General features: G+C 36.0%; 1 protein-coding gene across 1 annotated transcript in view; it reads right to left on the minus strand.

Annotated features, from left to right (window-relative positions):
- Positions 1-15,965, minus strand: part of APPBP2 (amyloid beta precursor protein binding protein 2) — a 70,862-nt gene that overhangs the window by 13,331 nt on the left and 41,566 nt on the right. Inside the window, exons 5-9 of the mRNA XM_030881835.2 lie at positions 6,227-6,395; positions 2,388-2,477; positions 1,079-1,146; positions 893-998; positions 67-191 (exon numbers count right to left, since the gene is read on the minus strand). Coding sequence (XP_030737695.1) covers positions 67-191; positions 893-998; positions 1,079-1,146; positions 2,388-2,477; positions 6,227-6,395 — 558 coding nt within the window. The remainder of the gene's footprint in view (positions 1-66; positions 192-892; positions 999-1,078; positions 1,147-2,387; positions 2,478-6,226; positions 6,396-15,965) is intronic.

Below are 15,965 nucleotides of genomic sequence, written 5' to 3' on the forward strand. Positions count from 1 at the left end.
GGAAAAAACAAAACAAAATATAGCAACAGTATTTAATCCCTCACTGAAAAGGAAAGAGGAACTTACAGTGCATTGTCAAATTTCCCAGAGCTATACTGGTGAACATAAGAAGAATAAGCCAAGTCTTCATGAGCTGTTGCTACATGGATATTTTTGCCACCAAACACTGACTGCCGAATGTCAAGGGCTGCCTGAAAGAGTCATGAGAATAACTGGTAATACTGTGAATCCTTAAAAGACACTACCCAGTTAAATTAAGCATCCTAGTAATTTAAATATAGATTCTATATACTCAATCCCATCAGTTTTGAAAAAAGTCCTGCTGTATTTAAATCACAACAGAACATAAAATTCACCTACAGCCTGATTTTCTAAAGAGTAAGTTTGACTTAAAAGGCAATGGCTTAATAATAAAATCATTCACATGTCTTAGGAATTACATTAGTGTTTTTCTCTATGACCTCTTCGGAAGTACACTATAAAATCAAGGATACCTTGTCCAGAGTGATGGCATAACACATCATTTTCCTGAGACGGACTGAGATAAGGCCTAAAATAATTGCTATCAAGCCTCCTTGCTACTACAAAGGCAGCTATAATGATTTGAGATAAATCAACAACAAAGACAAGCCATCATCTCGGTAAATGAAAAATGGAAAACTACTCTTAAATACTGACCCACAACCCCTGAACTTTTTTCCTGGATGATACTCTTTAATTCCTAAAACATTAAGTTTTAAGCCTTCTAGGTACTATTTAGTAAAATAATGGAGTACCATATATGAGGAAGGGCTCAGAAAGAGTTATTTTTAGACAGTGGTTTATACATCACAAATTACAGGTCAGCAAGTCAATTTAGGTTGAAAGAAAAAAAGTGTAACTATTAACATACCTGATAAATTGCAACAGACTGACAGATATTATCTACATTGAGTAAGTAGAACCCATAATCTAGCAGTGTATCAGAATACTTTGGGTGTTTGGATCCAAAATGATCCCTATAAAAAGATACAAAACTATTAGGATATAAAGTAGAAAGAAACAATTTGAAATGGTATTTTTAATAACAATCACCTACCGTGCCAAATACACTGCATGCTTAATTAACTGTTCTGCCTTCTTAAATTCACGTTTTACAACACAAGCCTAAAGATAAAGTGAAAAATTGTTAAATAACTCTGAAACAATTAATTAGTGTGTTGAAACAAGTATAGCTTATACTGATATAGTCAAACTATAATGGTTGAAAAAAGCATCTTCAAACATAAATAGAATGGTTCTATTTGTAATTTCTTTCCTTCCAAGTATTTGAAAATTCCATTATAAACAGATCTGTACATACCCTGGGAAATTACAAAACTTAAAATTTTGATAGTCATGCCCAGAACAAACCTGTTACAACAAAGTTACCTTAAAAAGCTGGTATATTCCCATCCTTACATATTATTAAAACAGAGGTGGGGAGGGTTCACCGTATTATTTTCTAAGGTACTTATTTATATCCCCGTTCTACGGTGGCTTACAACTATTTTGTAGTTTTCCATCTAATAACTTTTAAATGCACAGAATTCCAAGTACTCCTATTACTTCTTAAAATATTTTGATTCATGAGACAGCCAGTAGTCTTTAACTGTAAATATTATTTGCATACAGAAATGTAAATCTTGCATATATATTAAGCTGTCTTTATATTAAATGTATATTCAATGTTTTAAATTAATTAAAAACATATTAATGTCTCTTCTAGCTCTAATAATGACCTGTATATTTATGCTGTTTACTTGCTCTAAAATGACTTATTTCATAAATTTCGCAGAAATCTTAAACTCTTCTAAATCTATAATTTTAGAATAATTCTTCTAATTGAAATTTCCATAAGTAAAACCAACCAAAATGGAATATTCAAAACTGAAAAACCTCTGGGTAGAAAGAGTATATCTGAAAAGTACATCAGTGCTTCAAAGCCTCAGTGTACCAAAGCAGCAATTTTTAAATATTACTAAATGGCTTCAAAGACTTAATCCATTTTTTTTTACAGAGTAAGAAGAAACTAGAGTAAAAATCAAATAAGTATTGCCTACCAAGTCAAGAAAAAAAAGCTATCACACTGTGACACTGCCAATACTGTGACTAAAAGATTTAATACCAGGCTATTTTTTAGGAGAAAAGTGACGAAAGCCTATATAACCATGACAAAAGGAATTCAGGTTGCTGTAAAGGTTTAAGAAAGAAGCCAGACTTCTAAAACTGAGCAGAGAAACTTAGAAAATAGACTTTGTTATCCATGAGTATGCAATACCTGATTTGTTAAATAGTAGGTTAATTTACACAAATTTAAAGCTTACTAAATCCTATAATCCATTTAATAATTTCAACATTATATTCACCTTAGAAGCTTGTCTTAAAACATCCACCACGACTTTGACTGGTAAACCTGTTGTGATTTCTTTCATTGCCTCAATGCACCATTTGTATGCCTAAAAAATATTTACAGAAGAGCAAAACCTGTGATATATCAAATTGACAATATTTAATGAAGTGATTATGAATTTTTCCTGCAAGCTTACAAGTACTTGAATAAGAACACATATAAAATATTTACACTTAAAATTTTCTCTCAGAGGCTGAGTGTTCTTGAAAGTGTAAGTTTGTTACATTTTTCTTTGGATATGTGACACATATTCAGGAAATCAGAGGCATGTTCTGCATGTTCTTTGTGGCCCAGAAGACTTTGCACATACTGTTCCCTCTGCCTTAAAATACATTCCCCTCCGCCCTCCGACCCCTTAAACCACCTAAGTTGTCCTTCAGGTTTCAGCCCTAGACTCGGTTTCCTGTACTTTCCTTCCCCTACTGTAACACTTATTATTTTGTATCTTAATTGCTTGTTTAGTTGAGTGCTTACTTTGTGCCAATTATTGTTCTAAGCACTTAATGTGCACTAACACACATTTAATTGACACAACACCCCTTTGAGATATGTACTATTATTATAGGAAAACGAGGTGCAGAGAGGTTAAGTACTAGGCAATGTGCTGGCACATAGGTATCTACTGGGGAGCACAACAGAAAATGTCCTTCGTCTCCTAGTGCTTAGTGGGGGAAAAAAGCAAAATAAATTACTTTATAGATAATAAGAACTGCTTCAAAGAAACAAAATAATATTATGAAGGGATCACAAAAAATGTGGGGAAAACAAATTGAAAATATTACAAAGTAAACATTTGTTTTCCTCTGTAAGCTTCCATCTCTTCCATTCCACCTAAAAGATGTAGCTATTCAGAAGCAATTTTGATACAAAAAGGAAATATATGAGATATAGGCCAAAAAACCTGATTTGTTTGTAAGATACTAAATAAGCTGATTTTGTTCCAGAATAAGAAGGTAAAATCTATGGTAAGTTGTAAGTAATACTGCTTTTAAAATATTTACTGCCCCTCCTCGGGGAAAGATAAAGTTCCCTTCCACATTAAAGACGAGAATGGTTATGTGAGTTCCTTTAGCCAAAATATTAATTAAAATATAAGCAGAGTTGAAACATGGCATTTCTGGGAGAAAGCTCTAAGAACCAGTAATCCCTTCCCCATAATGCTTCTGCCTTTGCTCAAGGCTGGTAATGTTCTAGATACAGGCTGTTCCACAACGCAGGGTTTTGATCAAAGTATAGAGGGGATGTTAAGCAGAGCCACAGAGATCCCAAGATGGGATGTAGCATGAGCAAGAAATAAACTTCTTTATTCCAAGTCAGTGCTGTTTAGAGGTTGATACTACCTTAGCATAACCTAGCCTACATGGACTAATAACAGAATATGGTGATAATTCATCAAACTATTGATATATCCTCAAGATTTGTGTACTTTTCTGTAGATACAACGACAAATTTATAAACTATCGAGATTATCCAAGAAACATCTATAGACTTAAATATTCCTCATGAATGTGCGAGTTGCAAAGATCATGAATAGGACACAGTACGACACCCCAATTCAAATGTTCAGAAAGAAAATAACCGTCAATTAAATAGTAACTGCCTAGTAAAGAAAGTGGAAACTGGTGGGACTTCCTTGGTGGTCCAGTGGGTAAGACTCTGCCCTCCCAATGCAGGAGCCCTGGGTTCGATCCCTGGATGGGGAACTAGATCCCACATGAGGCAACTATGAGCCCGCATGCCGCAACTAAACACGCTGCAGCAAGGATCCTGAGTGCCGCAATGAAGACCCAGTGCAGCCAAAATAAGTAAATAAATAAAAATAAATATTAAAAAAAGAAAGAAAGAAAGTGGAAACTGGTGAATAAAAGGTACTTTTCTTCCACTGAATACATCAGTGAGTCTGGACATATTAAGGTGGGTCTGGAGCTGAGTACATGAGTAAAAAATGGCAAGACATGACTCACTTTATAGAACAGAAAGAAGGATGCAGGGCAGTATGAAAAACAAGGATGAAAAGAAACAATGAAAGAGGAAACAGAGATGGCCAAGATGAGGAGGACATATGCAGAGAGATAAAAAGATGGTGGGGCACCTGAAGAATTTTTTTTTTCTTTTGGGTGTACCATGCGGCTTGCGGGATCTTAGCTCCTCAATCAGGGACTGAACCCGGGACCCCGGCAATGAAAGCACTGAGCCCTAACCACGGGACCGCCAGGCAATTCCCAGAAGAACTTTTAAGGTAGGTATTTCTAATACTTGAACTGTTGCTGTTTACTTCATTCTCATTTCTAGTAAAGGCTATCCACACAAAGGCCCTCTGTGAATGGGGTTCTTTGTTTCTGGTGTGTGGAAATCATAGAAAGGGGCCAAATTCTATATCTGGGTCAATAAGCTATGGAATAGTCTGCATAAAAGGGGCGGCAAAATAATCCATCGACAGAACGAGTTCAGCAGACACAGCAACTCAGCATCAAAAATAACCGAAGAACTTACATAAACCTCCTGAGAAAACTGAGGCATGCTGATAAGGATTTTAGATTTTAACACATACACTTAACGACTTAAAAAAATTCCCCCCCAACTTTATTGACGTATAACTGACAAATAAAAATTGTATATATTTAAGGTGTTCATGATGACTTGATATACATATACACTGTGAAATGATTATCACAATCTAATTAACACATCCATCACGTCACCCTGTTACCTTTTTTGTGTGTGATGAGCACACTTAAGATCTACTCTTAGCAAATTTCAAATACACAATACAGTATTAACTATAGTCACCACACTGTACGTTAGATCCTCAGAACTTACTCATCTTATAATGAATTGTTAAGCTTTCAAAAATAGTTAATGTAAACAATGAGGCATGCCTATTAGAATGGCAAAAATCTAAAACACTGACAACACCAAATGCTAGCAAGGATATGGAGCAACAGGAGCTCTCATTCACCGCTGGTGGGATGTACACTGGTACAGACAGTTTGGCAGCTCCTTAAAAAACATACTCTCACCATACGATTCAACAAATGCATTCCCTGATGATACCTCTTAGATATTAAAAGCAGGATGATCCTAGCACTGGGATTGTACACATCACTTCACAATTATTCTAGAATTCTCCAGTTTCACTTCTAATGGTGACTTTCTTTTAAATATGGAACATACACATATTTATATTACAGGGTAAAAACTGAGATAGGGATAATTTTAAAATATGAAAGCTAAATGACAGCTATCTGACAGCATAAAGTAATTATGATATTCTTCCATAAATAAAGGAGTTAAGCTTACACAGCTCACTTCTCAACTATGTATTCATTAGCTCCAAAGCCTTAATTTAACAGTATAAAGCCAAGAATGAGGCTATCTTTCTCATAATGAAGAGACAGAAGCAAAACAATGCAATAAAGTATAAATAAAATCTAGGTTCCCACTGAAATGAATGCCTTCAAGTTATGAGAATTCACCCAGAGCTACACATCCAATAAAAAAGCACCTATTAAAGGTTCATTTAATAGAGCATGCCCTCAAAATAATTTATGCAGAGATACATTTGGTCAAATTAAAAACAAAAACAGGCTCTAAACTGTATATGTATGTTTAAAATCCATCTCACAGAATAATCCTTTTGCCTAATTTAAAATATTCCATTACAAATGTATATTGCTTTAAGTAAACCTAATATGTCAAAATGAGATCTATTAAAACAAATATGACATTATACGATTTATCTTTTGTTTTATAGATACTTACTGGTCACAGTGAAATGTTCTTCAAAACACTCACCTCATCATAGTGACTTTTTGCAAATAGGAGTGCACACAGTTCTCCATAGAGTGCAGCTCTGTTTGCTTGCTGGCCATGTTTTGAGAGTTTATCCATGTATGTCTGAGCTAACTTAAATGTTTCTTCACCCAAATGATATTTGCAGTTTCCATTTCGCACATGAAGCAATCTGCAGAAGCACAAATAACATTACTCTATTTCTGATAGCTATTTCCAGCATGGGAGAACTGATAACCTCTTACTGATCACTATGTAGCACCCAAATGAGTTAAGGTCGCGAGACAGAAGAAATGAGGCAGCACTGGAAAACAACCATCCAGCTGAAGCTGGGACCAACTAATGCACAGAAAAAAGTATATGCTCGTTCCAGAAAGCTACCTATGGTTATCTCATCCAACTTTGATTCCTTATCTTCTCTAAATATTTTGTGTATTTGTGACTTACCATGTGCTACATTTATCACTTAATTCTTTTTGTTCCAAATCCCAAAGTAATGCAGTTTCATTATAAAAAATTTGGAAAACAATGAAGACAATAAAAATCAACATGAAATTCTATTACCTACCATTACTTTCCATTCTTTTTTTTAGTATATTCGTGCAACCCTTGATCAGTTACCACTCATTTTATGTTGCTTCATAAAAGTTGTTTTTACTTATCTTTCCAGTAAGATAAGTTCACTGAAAATAGTGGTACTGCCAGTTCTTTCTTTTATAACCTTTATCCTCTATGGTGGAAAAATACAGAATTCTTTACACAAAGTATCTGTAAAACCATGCTATCTAGTTGTTGTTGGTTTTTTAAAAATATTTATTTATTTAGGCTGCACTGGGTCTTAGTTGTGGCACGTGGGATCTTTAGTTGCAGCATGCGGACTCTTAGTTGCGTCATGTGAACTCATAGTTACAGCATGCATGTGGGATCTAGTTCCCCAACCAGGGATCGAACCCGGACACCCCGAACTGGAAGTGCAGAATGTTACCCACTGGACCACCAGGGAAGTCCCAAAACCATGCTACCTAGTGATATGTAAGAGTAGTAAAATGCTTTAGGTCAGAATGAGGTCAAGATAGCAACAGACTATACATCTGTACAGACCATACAAGACAGGAGAACAGAGTGAGGACTGGACATATATTTATGTATCTATTATAATGTTGGCTAAAACATTATGTCCATATATCATGCTAAACATTATGTCCATGTATCATGACAATTTTCTGAAAATGCTCAGCCCTGAGATGGAACAAAATATAAACGTAATTTAAAAGAAAACCAAGTATTAAAAAAAGAAAACCAAGTATGAAGAGGTTAGGAAGCATTCTTCAGGAGTATTAAATAAAACCCAGATACTTAAAATCTAATTTTTATATCTATTCCAAAAATATTAACAGATCAATGACCCAAGATGAGAAACACTCTTAACAATCTTCTGATGTCTATCATTCCATTGTACAGTGAGAAAAAAGAGAGTACTTTTAATTTACTTTTTTAAAAATTGAAGTCCAGCTGATTTACAATGTTGTGTTAATTACTGCTATACAGCAAAGTGACTCTGTTATACATATATACATATATATACACATTCTTTTTCATATTCTTTTCCATTATGGTTTAATCACAGGATACTGAATATAGTTCCCTGTGCTATACAGTAAGACCTGTTGTTTATCCATTCTATATATACCAGTTTGCATCTGCTAATCACAAACTCCCAATCCATCCCTCTCCCGCTCCCCTCCCCCCTTGGCAGCCACCAGTCTATTCTAAAAGAGAGTAATTTTAAATTATCAGTACTATTCAATAAGGTAGCAAATATTACACAATGCCACTGTGTATCCTCCCAACACTCACAATACAGTTACCTGCTTTTAGAAAAGACTAAAGCCCTCAAATAAAATAATACAGTATTGAAGTTAATAAAAAGTTCTGGGGACTTCCCTGGTGGCCCAGTGATTAAGAATCAGACTTCCAATGCAGGGGACGTGGGCTCGATCCCTGGTCGGGGAACTAAGACCCCACATGCCGCAGGGTAACTAAGCCCGCATGCCACAACTACTGAGCCTGAGCACTCTGGAGCCCGAGTACCACAACCAGAGAGCCCGCACACCACAACTACTGAGCCCACACGCCACAACCAGAGAAGCCCGCATACTGCAATGAAGAAGAATCTGCACACCACAACGAAGACCCAGTGTGGCCAAAAAAAATCTGAATGGAGTATCTTTCATATTACAAAATTTCAACTTAAAGAAGAAATAAATATAATTATCAGGCAACTCTAGAATGGTGAGTTGATTAGATTTATATGTTAAAGCGGAAATATAAAAGTAGAAAAAATATGTTTTGTATACAGGCAACTTTTCATGCTAAAGTAAGTATACTCATACAGAATAAAGAGACAATATCACTTGACAGTCAAATTGCTGATCTAATGACCAAGCAGTCTGCAATGATCCCTGTCACTATGGAAAAAAAGTGAAATCTAGTAAAATATTATAGTAAAAAGAAATATATACTTCAGATGATAAAGTTTTCAGAGACTCTCATAGTCAAGTATTGACTGAACACCTATATGTGCCAGTCATTTCTATTTCTCTAGGTGCAAGGGATCTAGTGGTAAACAGGAGAGAAAGAATTCATGACCATAAGAAGCTTCATTCTAATAACGGAGGCACTATATAATGGGGGAAAGACAGCCTCTTCAATAAATGGTGTTGAGAAAACTGGACAGCTACATGCAAAAGAATCAAACTGGACTACTTGCTTATACCATAAAAAATAAATTCAAAATGGATTAAAGGCTTAAGTGTTAAGTCTTGAAACCACAAAACTTCTAGAAGAAAACATAGGTAGTAAGCTCTCTGACATCAGTCTTTGTAATTTTTTTTTTTTGGATATATCTCCTCAGGCAAGGGAAACAAAATCAAAAGTAAACAAATGGGACCACATCAAACTACAAAGCTTTTGCACAGCAAGGAAAACTATCAAAAACCCAAAAAGGCCACCTACTGAATGGGAGAGGATACTTGCAAACAATACATCTGGTAAGGGGTTAATATTCAAAATATACAAAGAACCCATAAAACTCAACATCAACAAAACAAACAACCCGATTAAAAAATGGGCAAAGATCCTAGGTATTTACCCAAAGAAAACAAAAACACTAATTAGAAAAGATATACGCACCCCTATGCTCATTGCAGCATTATCTACAACAGCCAAAATATGGAAGCTACCTAAGTGCCCATCAACAGATAATGGATAAAGAAGATGTGATATATATACACGATGGAATATTAGCCATAAAAAAGAATGAAACCTTGCCATCTATAACAACATGGATGGAACCAGAGGGTATTATGCCAAGTGAAATAAGTCAGACAGAGAAAGACAAATACTGTATGACTTCACTTATAGGTGGAATCTAAAAAACAAAACAAATGAACATAACAAAACAGAAACAGAGTTACAGACAAAGAGAATGAACAGGTGGTTACCAGAGGGGAAGGGGGTAGGGAAAGAAATAGGTGAGGGAGATTAAGAGGTGCAAACTTCCAGCTGCAAAATAAATGAGTCACAGGTATGAAATGTGCAGTACGGGGAATACAGTCAATAACTGTAATATCTTTGTATGGTGACACATTGTAACTAGACTTATCTGGTGATCATTTGAGTTGTACAGAAATATCGAATCACTATGTTGTGTAACAGGAACTAACATAGTGTTGTAGGTCAATTATACATCAAAAACAAACTCATTGAAAAAGAGATTTGTGATTAACAAAGGTAAGAGGTGGGGGGAGGGGGAATCGGATGAAGGCAGACAAAAAGTACAAACTTCCAGTTATAAGATAAATAAGTACTAGGGATATAATTTATAACATGATAAATTAACACTACTGTATGTTATATATGAAAGTTGTTAAGAGTAACTCTTAAGAATTTGCCTCACAAGGAAAAAATTTTTTTCTATTTCTTTAATTTTGTATCTGTATGAGATGATAGATGCTCACTACACTTGTGATAATCATTTCTCAATGTATCTAAGTCGAATCATTTTGTTGTACACCTTAAACTTACACAGTGCTATATGTCAATTATATCTCAATAAAGCTGAAAGAAAAAAAAGCTTCATTCTAGTGGGGAAAAGTGTATTAGGCAGACACACACCAATTAAGTAAGACAAAGATAAATGCTACGAAGATGATAAAAACGGGGTGATATGATCAAAGCCTTCTTAAAGGAAGGGCTTAGGGTAGATAGGGAAGAATTCTCTTGCAGAGGTAACATTTGAGTTGACACTTAATGATGAAGAGGCAATCATGGGGGAAGCATGTTCCAAAAAGAAGGAATAATGAGTGCAAAGGCCCTGAGACAGGGAAAAAAGTTCTGGCATAATCAAAGAACAGTAAGAAGGCCAATGTGTCTGGAATATTTTGAATAACAGATTATATAAAGAGAGATGAGAAAGTAGAGAAAAGAAAGATTTTTATAGGGTCTTACTGGCCATGGTAAGTCATTTTGGTTGCAAAAGTGAGATTACTTGATTTATGCCGTAGAACAACGCTATCTAATAGAACTTCCTGAAATGTTCTATACCTGCTCTGCTCAATTTGGTAGCCACAAGTGGCTACTGAGTATCTGAAATCTGCCTAGTGTGACTGAGGACTGACTTTAAATTTTTAACGTTAATTAATTTTTTTTTTAATTTTTAAAATTTATTTATTTATTTATTTTTGGTTGCATTGTGTCTTTGTTGCTGTGTGCGGGCTTTCTTTAATTGTGGCAAGCGGGGTCTACTCTTTGTTGCGGTGCACGGGCTTCTCATTGCAGTGGCTTCTCTTGTTGTGGAGCACGGGCTCTAGGTGCGTGGGCTTCAGTAACTGTGGCACATGGGCTCAGTAGTTGTGGCGCATGGGCTTAGTTTCTCCGTGGCATGTGGGATCTTCCCGGACCAGGGCTCGAACCGGTGTCCCCTGCATTGGCAGCATATTGTTAACCACTGTGCCACCAGGGAAGTCCCATAATGTTAATTTAAATAGTCACATATGGTTAATGGCTACCATACTGAACAGTGCAACTCTACAAAGATTGCTCTGGTTGCAGTGTGGAGAATGGATTATAGTAAAGCCAAGAGCGGAAGCAAGGCAACCAGGACAGAAGATATTACAACAGCCCAGAAAAAAAACCCTTGAGAAAAAAAGGATTGGTATAAGAAATACAGATTTGATAGTTATCCAAATGGCTGAATGAGAAAAAAGTTAAATTTAGAGAATGAAAAGAACAGTGCTCACCAATCATTTCTACGATACGAAGAACTGCATTTCCAGCAAACTTCGCTATAGGTATTCTGCCTAAAAATTAGTTTCTGGAAATTATTTAGTAATTGGTGGGAGTAGCAGACTACATATTTTATGCCAGAAAAGCACAGCTTGATATTTTCTCCAGTCTCCACTGATGATCTATTGAAACAAAAGGGCAAATTCAACATTTGGAGACTCTTCAGGGTCTGTGTGTCCATCTGCGCTGACAATGAGCAGGATGCAGGATCCAAAAAACTTTTGGTCCAACTGAGGATCTAATTTTGCCTCAACGTTCAGCCTAATAAAAAGGCAGGTTCTCAAGGCTCTCCAAATGTGGCACTACCATGTAAGCACAGTATTTTATTTTAATAGTTTTTAAAGATAGATTTTATTTTCTAGAGCAGTTTTAGATTCACAGCAAAACTGAGAAGATACAGAGATTTCCCATATGCCTCTAGCCCCATAGTATTTTATCTTTATGACAACGTAAAATCATAGCTACTTGATCAATAGCTATTATCAAAAGCAATTACTATGGGACCTCCCTGGTGGTGCAGTGGTTAAGAATCCACCTGCCAATGCAGGGAACATGGGTTCGATCCCTGGTCCGGGAAGATCCCACATGCCGTGGAGCAACTAAGCCCATGTGCCAAAGCTACTGAGCCTGCGATCTAGAGTCCACGAGCTACAACTATTGAAGCCCGTCGCCTAGAGCCCGTGCTCCGCAACAAAAGCCACCTGAATGAGATGCCTGCGCACTGCAACAAAGAGTAGCCCATGCTCGCCACAACTAGAGAAAGCCCGTGTGCAGGAACAAAGACCCAATGCAGCCAAAAATAAATAAATAAGTAAATTTAAAAAATAAATTTAAAAAAGCAATTACTATTTAATTAGTTAAGTTATTCATTGTTTGAAGTGGAAAATATACAAATCTAGAGGTCACTAGTTTATAAATATATTTACTATAAGATTGAGCAAGATGACTAGTTAGATCCTCATTAGATAGACATGACAAAAATAAAATCTTAAAAGTAAACCCAAAGGAAAAAATTTCTCTCCTGCTTATGCAAGCATATTTTTCTATGAACTACTTAAGAATTTTAGAAATAAACGATAAACTGAAAGGGGAGGGTTGGGTAATTAAAAAAAAAGACTGGTGGGCTTTTAAAAAAATTGTAGTGAAATATATAACATGAAATTTGCCATATTAACCATTTTTAAATGTACAGCTTGGTGGTATTAATTATATTTACCACGTTTACAACCATTACCACCATGCATTTCCATAACTTTTCATCACCCCAAACACACACTATAATATGCAATAGCTTCCCATTCTCTCCTTACACCCCCCAGCTCCTGGTAACCTTTAATCTATTTCTCGTTTCTATCAATTTGTCTATTCTAGGTATTTAAGTAAAATCATACAGTATTTGTCTTTATATATCTGTCTTATTTCACTTAGAATATTACTTTCAAAATTCACCTATGTTGTAGCAGCCATCAAAACTGGCAGAATAATATTCCACCGTATATACGGTTGACCCTTGAACAACGTGGCGGGGGGAGGTTAGGGACACTGACCCTCCAGGGCAATAAAAAAAAATCCACATATAACTTTACAGTCAGCCCTTTGTATCTGTGGATTCAACCAAGAGTAGACTGTGTAGTACTGTAGTATGTATGTACTGGAAAAAAAAAATCCGTGTATTAAGTGGACACTTGCTGTTCAAACCCACGTTGTTTAAGGGTTCTTTTGTTGATGGATACTTGGGTCATTTCCACCTTTTGGCTAATGTGAAATATTCTGCAATGAACCCTAACACACAGGTATCTGTTTGTGTCCCAGTTTTCAATTCTTTGCGATATATATACTTAGGACTGAAACGGCTGGGTCATATGGTAATTTTTTTTGCTCAGCTTTTTAAGGAACCACCAAACTATTCCATACCAGCTGCTCCATTTTACATTCCCATTAGCAATGCATGAGGATTCCAATTTCTCCATTCTTATTAATACTTATTTTGTTTCTTCCTTCCCTCCCTTCCTTCTTTGCTCTCCCTCCCTCCCTCTCTCTTGTTCCTCCTTCCTTCCTTCCCTCCCCCCCTTTCGTTTTCTTTTCTTTCTTACATTACAGCCAAATTGGCAGATGTGAAGTGGTATTTCATTGTTTTTGATTTGCATTTCCCTAATGACAAATGATGCTTATTGGCCATTTACATATCTTCTTTGGAGAAATGTCTATTCAAATCCCTTACCCATTTTTTAATTGGGTTGATTGTTGTTGAATTGTAGTACTTGAAATATTCTGAATACTAGACCCTTATTTGATATATGATTTACAAATATTTCTCCTATTCCATAGGCTGTCTTTTCACTTTCTTGATAATGTCCTCTGATGTACAAAAGTTTTTAATATTGGCAAATTCCAATTCGCCTGTGAACAGAGATAGTTTTACTTCTTTCTTTCCAACACAGATGCATTTTATTTTATTTTTGTCTAATTGTTTTGGCTAGAACTTTCAGGACAAAGATGAATAGTAGTAGTGAAAGCAGGCATCCTTGTCATGTTCTTGATCTCAGGGAGGAAGATTTGAATATAATGTTAGCTGTGGGTTTTTCATAAATGCCTTTTATCATATTAAGGAAGGTTCCTCTATTCCTAGTTTTCTGAATGTTTCTATCATGAAAAAGTGCTGGATTTTGTCAAATGTCTTTTGTGTCAATTGAGATAATCATGGTTTTCACCCTTCATTCTACTAATGTGGTGTATACTGCATTAATTTTCTTAGGTTGAATCACTTCTGCGTTCCTGGGATAAATCCCACTTAGTAATGGTGCATAATCCTTCTATATTCTATTGCATCCAATTTGCTAGTATTTTGTTGAGACTTTCTGCATTTATATTGATAGGAGATATTAGTCTGTAATTTTCTTTTCTTTTTTCTTCTCATGTCTTTTTTCTGGTTTTGATATAGGTTAATGCTGGCCTCATAGAGTAAGTTAGGAAGTGTTCCTTCCTCTTGATTTTTTTTAAGACTTTGAGAAGAACTGGTGTTAATTCTTTTATTTTTTAAAAAATATTTATTTATTTATTTGGCTGCATCGGGTCTTAGTTGCAGCACACACAATCTTCATTGTGGCGGTGGATCTTTCGTCGCGGCAAAAGGGTCTTTGTTGCAGTGCACGGGCTTCTCTCTAGCTGTGCTCAGGCTTAGTTGCCCCACAGCACATGGGATCTTAGTTCCTTGACCAGGGATCGAACCCGCGTCCCCTGCATTGGAAGGCAGATTCTTAACCAATGGACCACCAGGGAAGTCCCTATCTTCTTTTAATGTTTGGTACAATTCACTACTGAAGTCTTCTGGTCTTGGACTTTTCTTTTTTGGAAGGTTTTTGATTACTGATTCAATCTCTTTGTTATAGGCTTGTTCAGAATTTTAATTTTTTTCTTGGGTCAGTTTAGGTAACTTGTGTATTTCTAAGAAATACCTGTCTGGTGTGGTTTTAATTTTAAGTGGGGAAGCAAAGCACTGTGAGATGTAGCAGATACTGCTGGCTCCCTAACCAAGTCATTCTTCCCATCTCATGCTTGTTGGCAGAACCCTGATTTTGTTAGACGCTGACCCCCTTCTCATAGGATTCATAAGTAAATCATGATTAGTTTAAGCCAATACTAACATGGTGATCCCATTCAGATTGCCACTGACTGATTCAGAGGTCAACAAATGACCTAGCTCTGGTTAATGAGACTCAAGGGTACGTCAGCTAGGTGGTTTCTGAGACAGGCTCCTTTGTCATTAGAGATAAAATATGGTCTTTCTTCTGCTGGACAATGTGGAATCTGCATGTGATACCTCAAACCACAGCAGCAGTCTTACAACCACTGGGGACAGAGGAGCCAGAAGATGGAAAAAACCTAGTTCCCTGATAACCTCTATGAATTCTGAATTAACCCATCCTGGAGGTACTCGACTTTGTATTGATTATCTTTTTAATCAAATTCTTTGTATTTTTAGGGTGCTGTGTTTATGTAGAGGGCTACTATCTTATTTGCTATACATGGGTTTATGACTTTTTTGTGGATTGTACATTATCAATATCCCTTTTTTATCAACTAATGGTTTTTATCCTGAATTCTGCTTTTATTGTTAATATTATTGTCTAGGGGTATTTTCTTTTAACAATATATAGCTGGGTTTCATTTTTTATTTATTTTATTATTATTATTTTTAAAGAATTGTTTTATTTTTAAATTTTTGGCTACGTCGGGTCTTAGTTGTGGGATCTGCCTTGCAGCATGTGGGATCTTTTGTTTGCAGTGCATGGGCTCCAGAGCATGCAGGCTCTGTAGTTTGCAGCACACGGGCTCTCTAGTTGAGGAATGTGGGCTTAGCTGCCCCGTGGCACATGGGATCTTAGTTCCCCGACCA

Source organism: Globicephala melas, chromosome 20, assembly GCF_963455315.2.
Source record: "Globicephala melas chromosome 20, mGloMel1.2, whole genome shotgun sequence".
NCBI classification, from domain to species: domain Eukaryota; kingdom Metazoa; phylum Chordata; class Mammalia; order Artiodactyla; family Delphinidae; genus Globicephala; species Globicephala melas.